The following is a 22,403-nucleotide window of genomic DNA, read 5'->3' as shown; positions in this document are numbered from 1 at the left end:
GTAATGATAATGATCAATATATTATGATATAAATGTTTGATGATTTGGTGAATGTGATGGTTAATGAAATGATTTTTTATGTTTTAGATAAAAAAGTTTCAACTAAAGAAGGACATTCTATATTATGTATGTATAACAGAGATTTTTGGATTTGCATTTCACAAAAAAATTCGTCGTCATTTATGGTGTATTTTGGTTTTTTGTTTTTGTCTACTAAAGAATATATTTCGTTTTTATAAATATATCTTTTTGTTACATATATTTACACTGTAATGCTTGTTTAAATGTTTTCTTTTCACCCGAGGAGAAACCTTAAATTATTTTGAGTTTATTATTTTTTTTTTGTTTTGTTTTAAAATGTATATGTAGCTATTTATAATTTTGTTTTGTTTTTAACTTTAATTTGCTTTTAGTTTTCTTATTTCGTTTGTATTATTAATTGCTGGGGGATACATTTTATATTATTTTCAATTTTTAATAATATTGCTTTTCTGTGGTCTATCTGCTGCAGCATGTTTTTTTTTTTTTTTTGTTATTTTAATTCGTAATCATGTTTTGTTTTTTGAATTTATATTTCTATTGTTTTTTTTTTTTAATAATTGAAAATATTATTCAAAGATTATGTATGTTGTGTGTGTGTGAGTGTGTGCAATGAAGCAAATTTAAAATCTATCTTTGTTTTATTTTTTTTTTAATGATTTTTTTTATATTTTCTTCTTAATACCCTGCAACTTCATTTAATATCACAGATATTTCAGAGATAGATAAGATACTTAAAAAAAACTTGTGCCATTTTAGTGTGTATATTGCTATATAAAATACAAAAAGAAAACAAAATATAAAATAGAAGCTGCATGCTATCTAGCTCTAATAAAAAAAATTAAATAAAGAAATAAAAAATTGATGATTTTTTTTTATTTTTTTAAGAAGGTAAACTTCTGGCCTGCTGAGCAATTTGTTTGTTTTTTTGTTTTTAATTATTCTGAAATCGTTTTAATGGGCGGGATTTTGGTTTGAGGTTTGATTTAGTTAATTACTATAGGATTTGTTTTTTTTTTTTAGTATAGTTTGTTTTTTATTTAATGATATGAAAATAAACAAAAAGATAAACAACAAAATAAAACAAAAAAAAGAGAACAATAATTAATGAAATAAGAGAAAGAAAAATTTGATAAAAACAAAAATAAAAATTATATTAACGTTTCTTTTGTTTTTTGTAAGATGTATACTTGCTATTTAAAAATCCTATAACTGATAATAATTATAATAATGTATGTATGTATGAACTACTGTTATTCTTATTATTGTTTGTTATTATTTTTCTCTTTTTGATTTGGAGGGGGTTTTGTTGTGTTGTGTTGTTTGTTTTTAAAATTATAAAGCTGGCGTGATTTCTTCGGCGGCTGTAGCGGCAGGTGAGCTGTTCGTGTTACTTTCCTGATCTAAGATGATATTTGTGGAGGTGTCATTCTCCTGGCACAATGATTCGTTGGTGGATGATGGTGGGTTCTTCTCTAGAGTGATGTTTTCTGATGAAGCATTTTTTAATTGTTCGTCGTTTTTGTCTTCGTTGAATGTTGACAGTAATGCGGGGTTTTCTGTTGCTGTTGTTTCTGTTTCAGTTGCTGTTAAGGTCGATGAAATTAAGCTGCTTTCGGTGATGGAGGAGTTTTTAAGTTGGTTGGAACTAAAAATATAAAATACATTAAGACTTGTTCTAAACACTTTTATTTGAAATAAATGTACTACCTAAAAATGTCAATTTATTGAAGCAATTTTAAATCAACGAAAGAAAGATTAAAAGTTTTCAAAAAAAGACAAATTTTGAAAAAAAAATTTCATACATTTTTCGATATTTTTCCTTTTTTTTGAAAATTTTTGATTTTTCTTTGGTTTATCAAAATTTTAATTATTAAAATGCTCAAATAAACTCAAAAGAATTTACATTTACAGCTGCAAAAATGTGGTGTTTTATTTCATTTCAAAAGTTCAAACAAACAGTCTGTTTGATGAATAAGTCTGTAACTTTGCAGGTTAATTTCAGGTATATTAAGCTTAAATAATAAACCTCAGTTTAATCTTATCACCGATGGTTATAAAATAGCGCTACATTTTCTAAAAAAAACGTAAAAATGCCTATTTTAATAGCTTTTCTAAATTGATCTCAAATGTGAGAAAACATTTTTTTAACAAAGTAAACTTAAGTTCTTTGTAGAGAATTAAATGAAGTTTTTAAATGTAGCCTTGACTTTTCTGTAAAGTGATCCGTTGGGTGCAGGGAACTAAGTCCACGGGAACTAAGTCCACTGAGGGACTTCGTTCTCATTGAGTGGGAACGAAATCCACTTTAGTGAAGTGGTTTTCTTTCCCATTCAAGGTGGGATTGAATTCCACTCTCTAATGGGAACCTAAAAATTAAAAGAGAATTTATTTTCAACAACGATTTAATAACGAAAAACGAAAGTAATCAAATGAGCGTGATTTTTCGTAAAAGTACTTTTTAGTAAAAAAAATCGCACAGGGGCATAAGTCCCGATTTTTTTTTTCGGAATTTATGTCCCACTTTACTAGAATCCAATTCGGGACTTAGGTATGTCCCTCACTACTGAGACATAAGTCCCAAAAAAACAATTTCGGCACTCATTTCCCACATGTATTTTTTTTTATTTTTGCGTATAAGTACCTGAAGAGAAAAGTTAAAGTGACCACTGCTGATGAAATAGTAAAACCGGTCTTGATTTATTTTTGTCGGTAGTACCTAGTCGATGCAAAGCACAATTACAAGATGTTGAAAAACAAAAAAGAAGTTGGCAAACTTAATGGTTAGTCGAAATAGCATCGTGACAAAATAAGATCATGGAAAGTGAAAGTCTTTTCGAAAATATTTTTGATATGTATTCTTTTTGAGTTGATAACAGGGTGAAGTGAAAACTTTTGCTCACATGAGAATCTATTTAATTTGTACAACCCAAACGCGAAAATAAAATAAAAATTCGCGCGAATTTTTATTTTCACACCTCAAAATTGATTCTCCCCTGGGCAAAATTTTTTTCCGCTTCGCGTTTGGGTTGTACAAATTAAATAGATTCTCATGTTAGCAAATGTTTTTCCGCTTCGCGTTTGCCAAATTATAACACTTCACTAAGATACAAACATTTGCGTCTGCCTGGCGATCTAACATTACCTAAGCAGAGGAACGAGCTTGCGTGAGCGGTCCACTTAGGATAATTAGAGTCGCCAATGTCGGCGTCTTTTTAACTAACTGAAACCTTGCCTGGCTCACTTCACGGGTTCTTAGTATTTTAAATCTCTTTTAGGGTTCTCTGTCCCGCTCTCGTAACTTCGTTGCTCCGCTTAGGGTATGTAAAGTCGCCAGGACAAAAGTCGCCAATAACAACACTTTTTTAACTGAACTGTGCCTTGTCCCGTGGATGTTAATTCCAAATTAAATGGAACTAACATCCAATTGGGTTAGTTCCGTGAGTGTTACTCTTTTCAGTTTCTTGAAAACTGGATTTCGAAATGAACTGCTAATTTTCCAGATTCTGTAAAAAGTCAAATTAAAAACTCGCGACTCTTTTTCTTCTTCTTGGTGAAATGGGAATTAAGTTAACATTCAGAGGGAACGAAAACCACACGTTTTTTTCCGGAATCAGACTCCCACCTAGCATGGGAACTTACTCCACTTTACTAAAGTGGGTTTCGTTCCCACTGAGTGGGAACTAACTACCTCAGTGGACTTAGTTTCCCGCACCGATCCGTTGTTGAGATGTTGATAGTCAAAGTCAAGAGTAGGTATGGTTTTTGGTTTGATGACTGATTTTGCAGTCTAAAAAAAATCGTAAAAGTTTGAAACAAAAAGAATCTTGAAAATAAATAAATAACCTTTTTAAAAATAATAATCATTTTATCAGAAAAAAATTAAAAATTTTGGTTTTTGAACAGTTCCAATGATTTAGCTATTTTACCGTTTGAAATAAAATATTTGATTCTAAATTCCTAAAACAAAAAGAGTATAACTTTCACATGCTTTTTGTTCTGTGATGAAACGATCATTTTTTGCTGAGATACAGCCTATCGAAAATATCTTTAAAAAATCACGAATTTTTTGTGTTAATTTATTTTTTTGAGCTAGTGTATATTACGGGTTGGGGTCAAAATCCCGTAAACCGAAATCACGAAAACCCAAAATACCGAAAATCCAAAATCCCGAAAACCCAGAATCCCGAAAAAATTATGTCCGTCTCCCGTATATTACAGGTTGACTTGTTTCATTCTTTCGTTTCAAAATTTCCAATATTCAATAGATATTAAAACTATTATACTTACAGTTCTTCAATGTCTTTTGTGTCCTGAATAGCTGTTGGACCGTTGGATAAAACAGTCGCATTTGTGACAGATTCATTGTCTTTAGTCCTCGTCCAAGCATCGTCTTCAAAATCATTTGAGTTCATTTGTTCATTTTCCATACTACCAAAATTAGCCTCTGCGTCGTCTTCTTCAAATGGATCAATTGATTTTGTCTTTTCGACATTGGCATTATTGTCGAAATCTGACTTTGTAAGCAATAGTGACGTAGGAATAAATGATGATAAATTGACAGCGGCGGGGACGGTGGTGGGCGCATCATCCATAGGGAACGATAGGATTTCCTTATTATTTCCTTCGCTAATACTTTCACCCATATCATTGCTAAATGCACTGAAGTGAGCATCGAAATCAGCAAAATTGTCCGTTGGGAAATCAGCCCAACCACCCATCGGCGCTGAATTCTGTTCATTGCAATCTCCTGATTCATCTTGCCCAATTAGAGACAAATCAATAAGTGGATCGATACCACCGCCTCCTCCTCCACCGGACGAAGATCCGGCATCCCAATGACTGAAGGAGTGCAACGACGATTGATTCTTTGTTTCAGAAGCATTCAAAAGATGATCAATAAACGCATCAAAGTACACGTCCTCCGTCTATAGAGACGGAGAATCTTTTAGAATTGTATGAGAATGCAGAAAAAAAATCAAATGAGATGGAGAACGATATTTGAAATGAAATTGAATTTTAGGCGGGCGATAACTTACCTCAAATATTTCAGTCATTGGATCTTCATCCAAATTGATGTATAAATTGTTTCTGTTGAACAAAATTAATATTAACTTTAAGATTAATTGTAAAGGAATAATAAACTTACAGTGTTGCTGTGAAGTCATTAAGTACCTCTGTGGTGAAATCGTCAGTGAGAAACTCTTTAGGCAAATGTTGACTATAATCAACCGATTCTTGAGCATTGCAATTAGCCAACATGCGATTTTGTACAGCTAATGCCATGGTGAATTCACCATCGTCCGGTTTGACTAGTAACTGCCACTGTTCTAGTTCAGTATCACTTAAGTTACTTTCAATTAAGGCACCGATATGATCTGATTCTGATATACATGCGGTAATATGTTTAAAAATTTTCATTAAATGACCCATATAGCCTAATCGACGTCCATTTTCTGCTTTCCTGTAAAAACAAAGTGATTTAATTATAAATGTTGGGAGGTTATAAATATTAAAATTTAATAATTCCAGCAACGAACTACTTTAAGTTTTTTTTAAATATATAAACATGGTGAGCCATTTGATGTTCGTGCAAGAAATTCAATACAAGCTATCATACTTTGCGGCACGAAATTAATCGATTTAGGAATGAATGTTGGAAAGTATTAAATGTTTATTTCCAAGGTTTGTGATGTGTCTATGAATTAGTTAAAATAGAAATTTGAGTAAGTTGGTAAACAAAACCCACGTTTCTTTGGTGGTAGACTGATAAGTACTTTACTAATGGTTTGGAACGCACATTTATATGAAATACATAATACAATTTTCATCTGCACTACTTTAATATCAACTTCAATGTATTGGGTTGCTAAACTATTCTTCTCAAATCTGTCCAAGCTACATCGTACTGAATACCTATGCAAAGTCAAAATATAGTCACTCAGAGTGTCTTATTCTTTTTGAAACGATAATAAACATTGAGCCCTATTCTGCTATTCGATTCACGTGAATCGAAGGATTCCCTTTCTTAATCATGTCAAATTGGCTTTGAAAAACTTCTAACTTTCGATAGCAAAGTGTTGTTCCCATCTGTTTTAGTAATTCTAAAGAAAAAAAAAATTATCTACATTTAATTTTAACCACCTTTTAAACACTTCTTATTTTAGACTTTCACATGAATCGAATAGCAGAATAGGGCTGATTCACTAGATATATTGAGTTCAAAATAAAATTGATGAAACCACCAAGATCTCCGCTTAATACCTCAAAAGCTGCTAAAATCAATTGATTCTTTGAGCAAACGAATTAAATTTCTTTTGATACGATATCATTTTCATAACACAGTCGCACAAATATGTATACAAAAAGTTCTGACCTGGAGGTGCGAATATGTAAATTATGTATTTAGTTTTTGGGTCGCTGCAAGGTCATATTTTCGAGATAAACTTAAAAATATCACCGCCAAACAAAAAAAAAGTGCTGATGCGAATATATTAATATATTTTTTTGGTCGTATCACTCGATCACTTAAGGTTTTCTAGATAACCTTTAACTTGAAACGAAACACTTTTTTGAGGTTATAACGAAAACCTGATGTGATGGAGTTTAATGGACTTCGGATTTAATTTTAGCGAAGTTGCATACATTGTACAAAGCGCATGAAACGAAGCAACTTGTAAAATCCAATCCAATCGAATGCTCAAGCTTAATCAAAAGGCGTACGCTCAGATCAATTAACATCAAGTTGGATAACTTTCTAGATTATGCTAATCTAATGATGGATAAAAACTGATTGCAAAAAGTACGCAAGATTTATGTTTCGGTTAGCGTAATTAGGCATCGAAACGTATGGGAACATGATACAACGACGAAAAATACGAGATGTTATTGTTCAATGAATTTTTGTCACTAGTCACTAATCAGAAATCTAAGCATTTAACGAATAGAATTGCTAGGACATGTAAAACTCCAGCTTGTAAGGTCCCTAACGCCGGCACAGAAGGTATGGGAAATGGGAGAAGCCCTATCGAAAATACAAAAAAACTCTGGGAAAATTATCTCCACCTCGTTTAAGATCTAGCTGACCAGAAAAGGGTATTGGATGCGATATTGATAGAGACAGATATTTAATGCCATTTTAACTAAAAAAGATGGACCGACAGTGTCTCATATGCAGAAAAAATGAGCTTAAGCTGTTTTCTCACTTTTCAGAACATTGTCTTGAGATAGATCTAGAGAAAGAAAAGTGAGACATAGCTTAAGCTCATTTTTTTTTGCATATGATCTAATGGGAAGCAAAGTTAAAAAAATTAAAAAAAAAAAACATTTCGTCTACTTCTTTCTATTTTTTTATTTGTCTTGGTTTTGGGTCATATATTGTGTGAGTCTGGCGTCACAATGAGCAGTCATATACTGTTTTGTTAATGCAATAAATAACTTTAAATATTTAAAAATGTTATCTTATCAATTTAAACATATCAAATACTACTTACTGCATTTCATTATTATGCAACCAGCAATCGATGAGCTTTGATATTATCTTACTGTTAACTATAACCTGCAATGCAACAACAACAAAAAATAAGATAAACATTAGTAAATGAGATAACAAAGATTCCATTACACAAATAAATATGCACTTACAAATGTCTGCAATGCGGATGGACTTTTTTGATCTTTTGTTGTCTTTGAATCACCAGCTTCACCCCCATTATTGTCGCCCTCTTCTGTATTCACTCGACTTTTATTAATCTCATCCGTCATCGTTTGATCATCATCGTTTTGAAAGGAACCATCTTTTGTTGTTTGGGTACTGATGTTATTGTTATTATTGATACTGCTATTGTTATTACTTCGGCTCGGAGAGAATACTATGTGCAAAGATTTTTCCACTTCACTGTGTAGGAAATTATTCCAACAGTAATCCTTAAACAATGCGAGTATTGTGTTGAAATAGTCAGTTTCACAAATTCTTTAATAAAAATAAATAAATTATTTATTATTTTTTTATTTATGCAAAAAGGGGCAAACAAATAAAAAACTAACGCATTCGTGATGTCTTCGTTTCCAGTTTGTAGTAATACTGTAAAAAGTCGGCATATCTCCAGGCGTGTACTGCCAAATGGCGGCAGAATTTTGGCTCCATTTATCAACATATTAGGTTTCTAAATAAATTTTAATTTAAACAAACTTTTTAATAAGCAAAAATGTTTTCTCGTCTTACAACAGGCGGGTTTCGAAGAATTTCAATAAATTCTTTGAGGCGTGGTCCAACCACACGAATCACAGTCGAAATAATGTTATCATGGTTATCTTTCTCCCTTTCTTGCATAATTCTTGCACGATCTGTTGCAGCAACATCGCTATAAGCAAATATAATACATAAACTTATTGTCCTAAAAATCAAACCTTCAATAATTATGAACTCACGCAAACACTACTGGCTTAACTAAAGTAAGTACAACCAAAATTCCTGATATAATTGCGTGCTCATTGACGCTTGGTTCCAAAATTACATTTAACAGACTGGTTATGGTTTCCTCACTTTCGATCATTTGCAGTAAGGGATTACTTCCGGCAAATGCTGGCTCGAAAGAATCATTTTCCTGTTCAGTTTGTCGCATGGAACGTCCTTGTGTGATTAGCTCACAAAAGAATTCCGCTGCGTTGGCATGTTTATCTGATTCTTTGGCATCGCCTAGGGTTGCAATCAGTCTCTCCACTAGTCTCTCTTCGGTGAGCCACTTTAAATTAAAAAATATTAATAGTTGATTATTTTTTCTTAATTTTATTGATTGTATTTATTAAAACTTACTTCGTATAGATTTTTCTTGAGGGCACCTCCTTCGACATCATTTAACATTTGCATTAACAAATCTGGTATGACTGGCGTAGCGAAATGCCGAAAAATCAATTCTAGGAAATTTCCCTGTGACTTAATGTATTCGATTAATTGTAGGCACATTTTCTGATACAAAAACCAATCTTGATAGAAATTTTTTGTGAAGAGCATACTAAAGGTTTTACTAAAAAACGAAGAGAGTAAGGGATTCAGCGGTGGTTTATTTTCAAGATATGAATACAGTGTATGTAGGATGTCATTATCTGACAGAAGTTTTGCATTTAAGGACGGTAAGCCGCTAGAATGAATTAAGTTCATATTAAGTATAAAGAATTTAAATAAAAACTTAAATCACACATACAGAGTCAAAACCTCACAGGCCATATTGGCATGTCTAAATCGTTGAGCAAGCGGTAAGTCTTCTGATGGTTCTGTCGTTATCAATTCTACAAGCCGTTTAATTACATCTGGACGTGTGAAACTGTGAAAAGAAAAAGAAAAGGTTACTAAATATACAATATAATTTTTAACTACTTTTTATGTTTTTCGTAATTTTGCATTTGGAATATAGAATATAGAATTTTTTAAGAAATGTTGCTTGATATAATTATTTTTTTGCATAAGCAACCAACCAGGAAGTGGGTACAGGGAAATACAAAAAAAATCATTTCTTGAAAAGATGGTCAACCAAATACTCTACCAATTTTTCAAAACATTCTCAAGATCTTAAAATATTTCTAAGTCTTCTGTTAGTAATACATGCCATATGTTCGCAATGTGTTCGAAATTTTCAAAATCGGATCTCTGTAATTCTATAAAAATGAAAATTATTCAGCTCCAGTCATGTTAAATTCTTTATTGGGTTTTATTTGGAAGATATAAATATGTAGTAGGTATTATGTATTAATTTTTGATATGCAGTTCGAGTAGAAGTGGAACTGAAATTAACTTTGGAACAGATTGGAAAGAAGCACAAATATACATAGTAGGGTCCCTGTTGTATGGTGCAGAAACATAGACTTTTTCGTAGGTGGATAATAGATCTCTTCGTGTATTTGAAAGTAAGATAAAAAATACGATATATATATGGAACGGGACCTTGTTGAAGGTCATTTATATGAACTTGAGGTTCGAAATTGGCAACGGCTAACTTTAACTGACTGGAATAGACTATTGAACGTAGATCAGTCAATACGGTCAGAACTGACAAAATAAGATCAACTATTGCTGATATACGAAATTAACCAACAAATTAAATTGTTGTGTGCGAGCTTTTATGCCAGTAGTGCTGTTGCATTTTCCAGGATGCAAATTTACAGTTGTATTTTTTGTCCATTTCCTGTCAAAACAGCTTTATCTGAAGTTTGCGGTGACAATAATTATTGTCATGATTTTTACGATCTCTTTATATTCCTTCTGTAAGGTTTCCCTAGAAAATCTTTTAAGTGTGTTTCCTTCTCAAAGATTTTACACTACACTGAAAGAAAAGCCTTGTAAGATTACTTCAAAACCACATCAATGTTTAACGATAACGTCCAAAAGCATCTTTTGTTCAGCGCTGTGTCGAACATACCACTTTATGATAAAGTCTTATTCACTCAGGTGGCCGAGTACCATTACACGGCTCTACAATCTCTTGTGGATTTGGGCCTCAACCAACAATCTTCTCTAGTTGGTAATATCCTTATTTTAACACAAAAGAGGTTTTTGAACTGGAACTCGCACTTTACTACTTAACCATTTAAAACGATGAACGCTCCTAACATTAAAACAGGCTGCATGACAAAGCATCCAAATATTTACAAAAGAAGACGTTGTTACCTTTAATTTGATACTAAATTTGATTTAATTCGATTAGTGCAAATTAACACAGCTTAAATTTTATTTCATTTTTTTTTTTATGTTTTGTAGTGTCGCATAATCTTACCGTCGTTCTTCAGGAACTATTAAGCTAATCTCAGAAAATCATTTACATCTAAATGTGCCCATGATTATGAAACTGGACTAAGTCACTTTTTGCATTGTTTAAAAAAAAACTTACATAATAATTTTCCTATAACGATTTAATTATATTTTTTTTTATGAAATCACTAGAGGAGCAATAAAGAAGTTTATTTACTGCAATTTCGCTTTCAAATAAACTTTACCCCTTAAATAATAATTATTTTTAGGCTAGATTTGATGTCATTTTTAGGAGTGACTTAGTCCACTTTCATAATTAAGGGCACAAATGTTAACGACCGCTCTTTTTAGCGAAACAATTCCTTAACTCGCTTGTTAAATCAAACTCCATGAAGAAACTTAAAAGATTTTATCCGAAAAAAACCTCTGAATTTGAAAAGAAAATGTTATCACCTTTAATTTGACAGTTTTTACCTCTTTTAGGTATTTGAAATGTACAATGCACGTAACCACGACAATCTTGCTATGTTTCCGTAACTTCTAATAGAGTAATAATTCTTCACTTCTAATTTGAAATTTAATTTTAAGCGCCAACTGCGTTTGGCATCGATCCTCTATGTTTTTTTTACTCATGTCATAATAATTACACACATTCATAGTCTTGTCTGTCTGTAAAGTTAAAATTAACGCTTTTTAAGAGTTGAAACCAATCACGATATCTTCTTTTAATAAGAACCCTTTCACCGTAAGATCTTGAGAGGGTTGAAAATAACCATTTACTGCTAATGAAGACAATTTGGCTCGAAAACTTATATCTTTGATCGAGAATAAATTTCTCACGCAAACACAAATTCACTAATGTAGAAATGTGGTTATGGTAGTCAGTGTTGCCGAATGAAAAAATAAAAAATCATGATTTTTTATCATGATTTGAGAAAAAAATCATGATTTGAAAATTTTTTTAGTTTGTACTTTTCAGATTTATGTTTACGTAAATGTACTTGGTACTGAACAATTTAGATAATGGTAATGGGCCATTTTCATAGTCATATTTTAAAAGTTTCTAACCAGTTTAGAAGCAGGTCTTTTCCAAAGAAAAATGATATAGAAGTAGGTCTAAATTGTCTATGAATAAAACAAACCTCAGTCTATCTTAGAAGCAAGAAAATAACAGCTTATGAAAGAACTATGAATATGGCCCAATACATTTTATAATTTTTACTTGCGATATTTTCTACTTTAAAATCAAAGCAATTGTGATTTTTGACAATTTCCGTCGTGTGTAAAAGACCAATTGGTGATTTATAAGAAAACCTGGGGTTTATCATCTTCATAGACAACGTAGACCCCAATTTCCTATGGAAAAAAGCTGGAAGAGCAATAGATGTGCATGTTCTGAAGTTAATTGCTTAGGAAATAAAAAAATTAAAAAAAATCATGATTTGAGAAAAAAAATCATGATTTCATGATTTGAGTTCAGAATTCATGAAAACTATGATAAATCATAGTTTTTGGCAACACTGATGGTAGTGCTTACTGTATTAAATGTTTGTCCAGCCTTTTCAACCGACACTTACCGCTGCACCCATCTATTGAAAAATCGGGGAAAGCAAAGTTGCGCATCTAATTAATAGATAACTGCTGGAACACAATGCAAAAACGGAGCCGGAGCTGGAGTCGGAAGAGCTGTCAAAAGTTGTCGTACGTTTCACAAAAAGTACGCACACAATGTGTCGTACGGCTTTTTGACGTTATTTGAAATATTTGTAGTTTACAACCACATCAAATTTCTCAGAAAATATTTTTTTGTTTACTTTTATTTCTCACTTACATATTTATCCACTTTTTTTATTGAAAAACTATTAAAAAAAATATAATCACCAAGTTATTCATGTCGAAAATGGAAACCTCACATGTGTCGTACGTAAAAGTTAAAAGTTGGTCAACTCTTCCAACTCCGGCTGCGGTTCCGATTCCAGTTGCGTTGCGTTGTGTTCGTACATTTGCATTTGCGTACATTGAATATTTTGACAGCTATTCCAGTTACGACTCCGACTTCGGCTCCGACACCATTGTGTTCCAGCAGTAACTCAACAAAGGACCCCGCACATTTTGTATGGGAAGTGGCCCTCGGTGAAATTGTCTAAAATTTTAGTATGTTGTTCTCTTGAAACTCTTGATCAAAAGTCGATATGGGCAGAAAGTAACAAAATGGACAGTTTTTAAGATAATAGTAGGAGAGCCAGTGGCACATTTGACTAAGGTAGCTCTTTTAAGGCTAAAAATTCTTACAGTGGTTATTTTTAGCACGCTAAGTAAAAAAATCTTGGTCTGGCAGGCCACAGCGGTGCACATCATATATATATATGACCTTGAAAGTGTAAAAAAAATTTAAAAAAAAAAGTTGCTCTTTTAAGGCTGAAATTTTTATAGAATTTAGTTTACCCATCGAGAAGATCAAAAACAAAATTGCCAGACTTTTTTGAGGTGCACAAGTGCCTGCCAGACTAACTTTAAGGTGCGCATTTTACATGCATTATACGAAACTTTATTCTGTAAAGTCGAAATTTATATATGTGTTTGTCTAAGCGGTTTTAAGAAGAACTGTGCAATTACAGCCGGTTCTGGCCAATATAAGACCTAGTTAGGTGAGTGGAAAGATGCAACTTTCTAAAAAATGACTTAAAATCAAAAAAAAATATTTAAAAACAACGGCAACACTTACAGGTATGAGAGATACTTTTTTTAAAAGCTTAAGTTGTACACTTAATTCTAAATTTTAAATCAAAGTATTTAAATCAATCGTTTTTTAAATAACCAATTTTAAAGTCGAATTTAGGGAAAAAAAACTTAAAAAAAAAACATTGTATAATAATATTGTCAAGACTGTGAATTAAGACCAAAATTGAGTGATACAGAACATTGCTCTAATGAATTTCCTATCAAACACTGAAAACTATATGTCTCTACGACTTCTAGTTTTTGAGATAATTGAAAAATAAGAAAACCATTTTTGTATCAGATTTTTATTTTTTTTATTTATATTTTTAATATTTTTTTAATATTTTTTTATATATTCTTATTTTTCAATTTTCTCAAAAACTAGAAGTCGTAGAGACATATAGTTTTCAGTGTTTGATAGGAAATTTATTAGAGCATTGTTCTGTATCACTCAATTTTGGTCTTAATGCACAGTCTTGACAATATTATTATTCAATGTTTTTTTTTTAAGTTTTTTTTCCCTAAATTCGACTTTAAAATTGGTTATTTAAAAAACGATTGATTTAAATACTTTGATTTAAAATTTAGAATTAAGTGTACAACTTAAGCTTTAAAAAAAAGTATCTCTCATACCTGTAAGTGTTGCCGTTGTTTTTAAATATTTTTTTTTTGATTTTAAGTCATTTTTTAGAAAGTTGCATCTTTCCACTCACCTAACTAGGTCTTATATTGGCCAGAACCGGCTGTAATTGCACAGTTCTTCTTAAAACCGCTTAGACAAACACATATATAAATTTCGACTTTACAGAATAAAGTTTCGTATAATGCATGTAAAATGCGCACCTTTAAGTTAGTCTGGCAGGCACTTGTGCACCTCAAAAAAGTCTGGCAATTTTGTTTTTGATCTTCTCGATGGGTAAACTAAATTCTATAAAAATTTCAGCCTTAAAAGAGCAACTTTTTTTTTTAAATTTTTTTTACACTTTCAAGGTCATATATATATATGATGTGCACCGCTGTGGCCTGCCAGACCAAGATTTTTTTACTTAGCGTGCTAAAAATAACCACTGTAAGAATTTTTAGCCTTAAAAGAGCTACCTTAGTCAAATGTGCCACTAGCTCTTGGACTATAACGGGTTTTTTCTGATGACTATCTCAAACCATTTATAAGGGATAGTAACTCTCTTTATTATGTTTTGCGTCATTTTTTAGTGGAATTCATAGGTTTTTAGGGTCGCTGAATCCAAATCTGAAGTCCATTTTGCCTCATCAGGTCAGGTTTTCAAGATAACCTCAAAAAGTGTCACAGCCTCAAAAATATTTTTTTTTTTTGATCTGGGAGTGCGACTATATTAATTATTAATTTTTTGGGTCGCTGAAACCAGGTTTTCGAGATAATTTCAAAAAAGGTGTTTGTTACTTTTTTGCGGTTTTCTCAAAAACTCGAAGTGATAGGATTAAATAGACTTTGAATCCGGGTTCAGCGACCCAAAAAACATATAATTAATTAATCAGATGAAAAAAAAATTTTTTGAGGCTGTGACTCTTTTTGAGGTTATCTTGAAAACCTGACCTGATGAGGCAAAATGGACTTCAGATTTGGATTCAGCGACCTTAAAAACCTATGAATTCTACTAAAAAATGACGCAAAACACAATACTACTATCCCTTATAAATGGTTTGAGATAGTCATCGGAAAAAACCCGTTATCTTAAAAACTGTCCATTTTTTTACTTTCTGCCCATATCGACTTTTGATCAAGAGCTTCAAGAGAACAACATACTAAAATTTCAGACAATTTCACCGAGGGCCACTTCCCATACAAAATGTGCGGGGTCCTTTGAAGACTGCTTTACATTGATTTGAAAAAAATCCCAAATTTTGTTCCATTTGTCAGGAAAAATCTAGGAATTTTACAAAAAAATAACCAAACCAAATGAAAAACTACATAAGTTTGTTCTATTTGTTCTTCTCTTCACCCCCTCTTTTAGCTGTAAATTCAAAATTCTAAATTTGAAAATGGAAGACGACATTAAAAAAACATTTAATACGTTAAATTTTTCATTTCTCTATTATTCACTCAAATGCTGAACTTGACATGCCACTATTTTGTTTTTTTTTTTTTTTTTTGTGCACTGCTTTGGTATAGGTATAACGCTTATTAATTATGTGTTGGAAAGTTTACTTCCCCCGTATGTTTATATAGATGAATCTGATTGTTTTTTATATGCACAAAAAAAACATACCTAGTGCCAAATCATACAATTTTACCGATTGCAATAGACCAAAGCCTTGTTAACTTTGTATTTTTTTTTTTATGCATTAATGGAGGATATAATAAGGAGAAGGACATGATTTATAAATCTTCAATTTTATTATACCTATTGTTATTTGTAAGCCACTAGCAAAGCAATATATAAACACTATCCGTGCGTAGTATGGAATAGCTATGGTTCGCTGACTAATTTAATTTATTGCGGTCACTGACTTTAAGTCATTTCATTATTTGTTTTGCAAACTTTGAAATAAATAACCTATTTTTCTTCTTTTTTTTTGTGTAAATACAAACATACTCATATTACATAGGTATACTTTATATGAATATGCTATTTTTTAAGATAATCAAAAACGTATAGTTGACTATAATAAAGTAAAATACACAAAGGTAGGCTTTCAATTAATTCAATAAAACTATACACATATTTTGCAAAGTACCTATCTAACCTACCTACCCACCAAAGAAACAGACAATACGGAAAGGAAAGTAGGTGGAAAATGAAAACTATCAAGGTGGATTATTGCAAGTACCTACTTATTCTTAAACAAGATAAATAAAATAGACATATTTGTTTGTTGGTTAAAAAACAACAATACTTACTAGTTAATAATATTCTTTTGAGATTTGCATTCTTGTAGAATATCATCTTCATCCAAAAACTCCTCCACGGTGACATTCTGCAAGAGAAAAAAAAGCAAACATTACAAAATACTACCCAGGCAATTTTTTTTTTTTGATTCTTGTTTATTTTTTTGTTGCTTCGTTTTTTTTTGCATTTCCACATTTACACTTTTTTTTTCCTTTGCAAAAAATACAACAGAAAAAAAAAGTAAAAAAGCTTTGGGTGATGTGGAAATTTATGTTAAGTCTGAGAGAGAGTCTGATGGCCTAAAAGTGTAGTAACCTCACCTCCTTCTTCAAGAGCGCCTCAATGTTCTGTGACGGTGTGTAGCCCTTGTCCCAAAACATAGTTCTTTCGTGTATTTCTCTTCCTCTGCTCTTCCTTAAGGTTCTTCACAGTTGTTGAGTCTTTTGTATTTTTTTTTTTATTATAACACAATAAAGTTAACTTTGTGCAGCAATCTACAAGAGACAAAATGAATAATTTCAGTTCAATTAAGTTTTAAATAATTAAACTTAATTAGTTTTTGCTAAATAGTACACTTGATAAAATTAAGAAAAAAAAAAGAAGATAATCGCAAAGAAAAAAAGGTTTACTCCCTCCTTGTGGATTTCTTTTTGCACATTTTGATTGAACAATATTTTACTGAACTGAAGGAATTATTTGTTGGAAAAAAAGACATCAAATTATTTTCTTTTATTAACTACCTGTTCTTTGAGTTAAATTCAGTTAATTCTAATAAGTAGAAGGATTTTCATTCTTGTATAAATTTGTGTTGAGCAAGAAAAAGAAATTTTGTTCACGTCGTAGTCGAGGGAAGAAAACTCATCTCACATTTTTTTTTTGACAAATTAGAAAAGAAGAAAAATCCCTGCGAATAAAAAAAACAAGATTCTAGCTATCTCACTTTTGCCTGGATGAAATATCCCTGTCAGTCCAGTGTTCGTAGACTGAAAGGAAGATATCGAAGTAAGGGATATTTTTATTAAAGTAATACAAAAGTAATCTCATTTTTACAGATTTGAGAAAGAGATAATATGTAATAAAATGTTTGAGGAATAAGCGAATTGTTGCTTCTACAGGAGATAATTTTTTGCATGTCGACGAGTCTGTTCTTATCTCTAATACATATAGATTTGATTTATGCTTTTTATTCGCAAATTTTTGTCTAGAAATTCGAAACGAGTTTGAGATTCTTTTCACTTGCGATATAAGTTAAATAGGGCAAGTTAAGGATTCGGAAAAAAAACCGAACTCGAGATAACAATCATGCCTTATTTACAATATTGCGGGACGACGAGACGAGATTTTTTCTTGGTCATTTAATTCGTAAGCCATTTCGAATTGTTACGATTTTTTGATGGTAATTGTTTATTTTTGACAGGAAATAGAATATGTGCAAAAAAAGGAAATTATTTGGCCAAACATCGAAAACTAGACATCAATTTTACTCTCGCAATGCCCTCTTCTCGTTGTCTCGCAATATTGTGAATCAGGCATAATGACTGAAATGGCCTGCTTCGTTTTGAGGTCGAAACCATGGAAACTTTTTTATTAAGTTTTTCATTTTTAAATTTCTTAAAAAATCTTTTTTACATTTTTAAAAAGCTTTATGGAGACTTTTCACGAGTCGATTTTTCACGTACGGCTAAGCTTTTCGACTCGTGTGAACGTAAGCCGCAGGCGACTAAAGTGACAATCCCCATAGAAAAATCCTAGTCGACCGACATTCGTACGGCTTAAATCGACTCGTGAAAAGTCGGCATTAATATTTCAAGCAAATTTCAATGTCGCCTCAGAAATTTGTAAAATTTTTAGCTGAAAGAAAAATTTAATTTATGCATATTTAACTCACACTAAAGTTATCCTTCGTCGAATCGACGAAGCCCATCTTAACACCTACGCTCTTCCCAAACTATAGTGAATTTGATTCTGAAATTTCGCATTAAAACCTTTCAACATATTTTCTAATCAAAAAATTAGTTTTTGTGCAGATATCATAATGTTTTATTCACTAAAAGTAAGAATTATTTTGGGATGTTTTTAGGGAAATTTCAAAATTTGAAAAATGTGTTCGTCGATTCGACGAAGCATAACCATCTATGGTTAAAAAAAGAACAGACTATTACCGAAACATACAGTTGTGTTCAAAATAATAGTAGTGCCTGCAACAAAATAACATTTGTTATATTTACGGTGCTTCTATGGTTAAAAATTTAATTTCTTTGATGTCAAAGTTTGTAACGGTCAATTACTAATAAATGTATCGTAATTTTAAAATGAAAAAGAAGGTGCCAAATAATTTTTCATTGATTTTTGGTTGTTCTTTCGAATTTGTTCTGTTCAAAATAATAGTAGTTAAAGTTATTTTTTAAGAATTTAAAAGCGGTTTATAACTTAGAATATTTATTTTTGGTTTAAAAGTAAGTACTCATATAATTTGAATAATTTTTCAACAAAAAACGATTTGTTTCGGTTTTAATCTATTTAAAGTTCGAAGAGCAAAACACTGCAGTTCGGATAACGGAAACTTATACGAAAGCTGCTTGAAGAAAAACTTGGAAATTCAAGTTTATATTAGGATGCTCCCCTACAATGTTAGCCAATGCAATAAAGTCAACGAAAGACCCGAAACGCGCGGTAGAAAAAGAAAAAAGACCGCCGTAGATGATAGGCGTATTGTCCAGACGAGCAAAGTTGAGCCTTCTGCATCGTTGTTTCACATCCAGAAGGCTTTAAGCCTGGATTGCAGTGCAGTGAACATTCGGAGGCGAATGTTAGACACTAATTTGTAAGCTTGAAGCCCACGAAAAGTTCCGCTGATAACAAAGAAATACGTTAAAATACTTAAATTTTCGACCCTCCATGTTTAACTGTTTCCGTCGTATACTTTGGAACATATTCCGTATTTCGTGGACGTCGGACGTATTGTGGAGATCCAGTACCACCAAAGGGGACAAATATACTCTCATCAGTAAACAATATGTTACGCCATTATTTTTGCTGGCCAGTTTATGTGGTCTTTTACAAACTGGATACGCTTTTTAACATGTTTCGCTGAACTTTTCGTGGACTTCAAGCGTACAAATTAGTGTCTAACATTCGCCTCCGAATGTTCACTGCACTGCAATCCAGGCTTAAAGCCTTCTGGATGTGATTTATTTTTGAGATTAAATATGCAACTCTGCAAATTTAGAAATATGTGCCTTTAATTATTATGAAAGTCTTAAAACAAAAAAAAAAAAACATTACAACTAGCATACAAATAATTATAATTTAAAGGTTAAACTTAATTTGAGAGCGAAATTATATTTATAAAAAAGTTCATTGGCAATCAGTGATCGACAAATTGAAAAAGCGGTATGGCGATTATGATCGAAATTTTTCGATTATCCGATCTTTAGCTGTCGTTCACTTTTCTCCGGTCGAGAGTTTTTTCTTAAAGCTTAATACGCAGATAGCGCTAATTTTAACTAAAATTTTTTTTTCTGCGTTTGTCTTGACTTATTTTTATCCACTTAATTATGGCAGACACAAAATTAATAGTTTGAAACGATTGAGTGATTTTGTAGCAAAATAAAATACGTAGGCATAAAATAAATGGAAACAGATCACTGATTATTCTTTGTCTACTCATAAAAATATTATTAGAAATACAAGAGAAAAAAAATTAAATATTTTGGTTTATCAACTGGCTTTAAATAATTTATTTGAAGTTATTAACAATAAATTAACGTGAAACTAATACATATAATGTCATAAATGTTGGTATCATTTCAGTTTGAAAGGTAAATAAAATAAAATGAATAAAAAAGAAAATTTACTTTTTTTCTAAGTCACATCTTCCGTAGAACTTCATTTTTGCTCGTTAAAGGCATTAAAAGTAAGTTACTATATGTATGACTTCAATTTGTATATCATGAGAAAAGGTCATGCAACGAAACATTACCGAAGTTAAAAAATCCTAGTTATTGTAAATTTTCAGCTATTTTAACTCATTAGGAGTATTCATGCAACCTGGAAAACTTTACCACATCGCAAAATGGAAAAGTTTACCAAACACATTTTATCAACTCCCCTTAAATCAAAATGCGGTTGACAGCGATTTATTTGAAGTCTATTTTGAAGCTAGAAACTGAAAAAAGTATTTATAATAATAATTTTTTTTTTTTTGTAAATACATTCACACCTTTGGCAGTCATTTTAGTTTATTTTATCATAAAAATTAAACATCAAATGTTTTACACATTTAATAGATTCATATGGTAAACTTTTCCACACAAAATTGTGCGAGAAAGTTTACCAGATTTTGGTAGTTTTTCCATACAAATTTTGACAGCTGCGTTTACCACATTTACCACGTTTACCTGGTTTCATGAATACCCCTATTATATTTAAAGTCGCCATTCAAAATTGAAAACCTGTCAAATCGCATACGAATTTTAAAATATCCCATTTTAAATGGTGACTTTAAATTTCATGGAGTGTGAATAAATTGGACCTTAAGCTTCTATTCAATTTATTTAATGAAAAAAGTTTGCAATATTGCGCCGGTGGAGCTGGGGCACTAGATATATTTTGAATCTACATGATTTGTACGAGATTTAATGTAAATTATCATAAATGAAGTGTCGATGAAAACGTACCATAAATTCTATTTTGGATTTTCTTTAGTTATCTCCCAGTTTATTTTAACATCCTATCATCTTATTTTCGTTGGAAAACTACATATTATATAAAAATCATCCCCAACAAAACATTCCCTCGCCAACACAAAATCAACTCATATTTTCTTAACTTTTGAATAATGGGATTTTTACATCTCAACATGAAGGTCTTTTTCGTAAACAACCTGTAACACTTCTTAAGTGTAATGAAAAGAAAAAACCCTTTTCAAAAAACAATGTAGTTGTCTCACTTGTACTTGTGCATGCAAGCAAATTCCCTGGTCATATTTTTCTTTCATTTACAAATACGTCACAATTATGACATGTTGTAGAAAAAGAAGTGCAAAATTTAAATTTTACTTTCATCACTCATCACAAGATTTATTAAAACAAAACTGAAAAGTCATTCATGCGATCGAAAAGTTTCACACAATAATAAAAATGAAATGCCACCAAAAGCAGGAATTTACCTGAGTTGCCAATTTCTAATTAATAAATTAACTTCCCGTTAGCATTTGTTTTTTTCTTGCAAATGCATTTACCCGTGTATCTTGTCTGCGGCCCACTATCACACGGAATTTCCAATTGGTGAAAAAAATGCAAGACTACAAAACAAAAAAAAAATAAAAACACCAACACCCTTGTACTACGTTGATTTTTTTTTTATTTTGACAAGTTTATTGTTGAAAAAAAGAGACAGAATACGCACCACACTCACTTATACCAGCTGAATAAAGGACAGAATGAGACAGACGGTTGCGAAATCGCGGTCGGTACTTTTCTTTTTCTTATAAGTATTTTAAAATAAATTTTTCGCAGGGATTTTTTTCATGAGACACACAAGAACACGTTTCCGCATACAAATTTTAGCTAAATTTAATGCGTTAACTAGGTTTAGGCGATATAAATTGATACTTATTGAAGGCAAAGACAAGTATAGAATCGTATAAAAGCAATTTAAAACAGTTTAATATTATTTTTATGTTATTTTTTAGAGAAGTTTTACAAGAGAATTAATTAACACACTCTGGTTCGGGGTGTTTTCATTTTTGCACTTCCTAATGGTGGGTATTTTTTGGTGATGCCAAAAGTCATTTTCTTGTTGGGATTTTTATTTTATGCAGTGGATTTAAGGCACCACTTACATTCGATTTAGAATTTGAAAAACGATTATTTCAACCAGAGTACACATAATAAGGTAAAATCTTCCGAACGTTGTCTAAATTTGTTTGTCAATTATCATTTTTATCAAAAAAACAAAACCGACTTCCATGATTCAAAACGGGGTTTTATGGTTTTTTTAATAATTCCTATGGCTTTCACTGAACGAAA

General features: G+C 31.4%; 1 protein-coding gene across 4 annotated transcripts; it reads right to left on the bottom strand.

Moving 5' to 3' along the window:
- Positions 1 to 327: 327 nt before the first annotated feature.
- On the bottom strand, positions 328 to 22,127 carry LOC129908315 (serine/threonine-protein phosphatase 6 regulatory subunit 3). 4 transcript variants are annotated; one of them, XM_055984727.1, is made up of 15 exons: positions 21,781 to 22,127; positions 21,542 to 21,676; positions 16,692 to 16,865; positions 16,383 to 16,459; positions 9,243 to 9,362; positions 8,855 to 9,179; positions 8,470 to 8,783; positions 8,264 to 8,402; positions 8,086 to 8,204; positions 7,684 to 8,011; positions 7,533 to 7,597; positions 5,189 to 5,503; positions 5,079 to 5,130; positions 4,330 to 4,967; positions 328 to 1,687 (listed from the first exon to the last, which is right to left on the bottom strand). In XM_055984727.1, exons 3-15 carry the CDS (start codon positions 16,749 to 16,751, stop codon positions 1,375 to 1,377), a joined length of 2,865 nt encoding a protein of 954 aa, XP_055840702.1. In that variant the 5' UTR covers positions 16,752 to 16,865; positions 21,542 to 21,676; positions 21,781 to 22,127; the 3' UTR covers positions 328 to 1,374. The 4 variants fall into 4 exon arrangements, with proteins under 4 accessions (XP_055840702.1, XP_055840706.1, XP_055840705.1 ...); XM_055984731.1 differs by having other exon boundaries at positions 4,330 to 4,907; positions 21,781 to 22,126; XM_055984730.1 differs by lacking the exon at positions 21,542 to 21,676.
- Between the last annotated feature and the right edge of the window lie 276 nt (positions 22,128 to 22,403).

This window comes from Episyrphus balteatus, chromosome 2, assembly GCF_945859705.1.
Source record: "Episyrphus balteatus chromosome 2, idEpiBalt1.1, whole genome shotgun sequence".
Taxonomy (NCBI): Eukaryota; Metazoa; Arthropoda; class Insecta; order Diptera; family Syrphidae; genus Episyrphus; species Episyrphus balteatus.
This window is presented reverse-complemented; position numbering and strand designations above follow the sequence as displayed.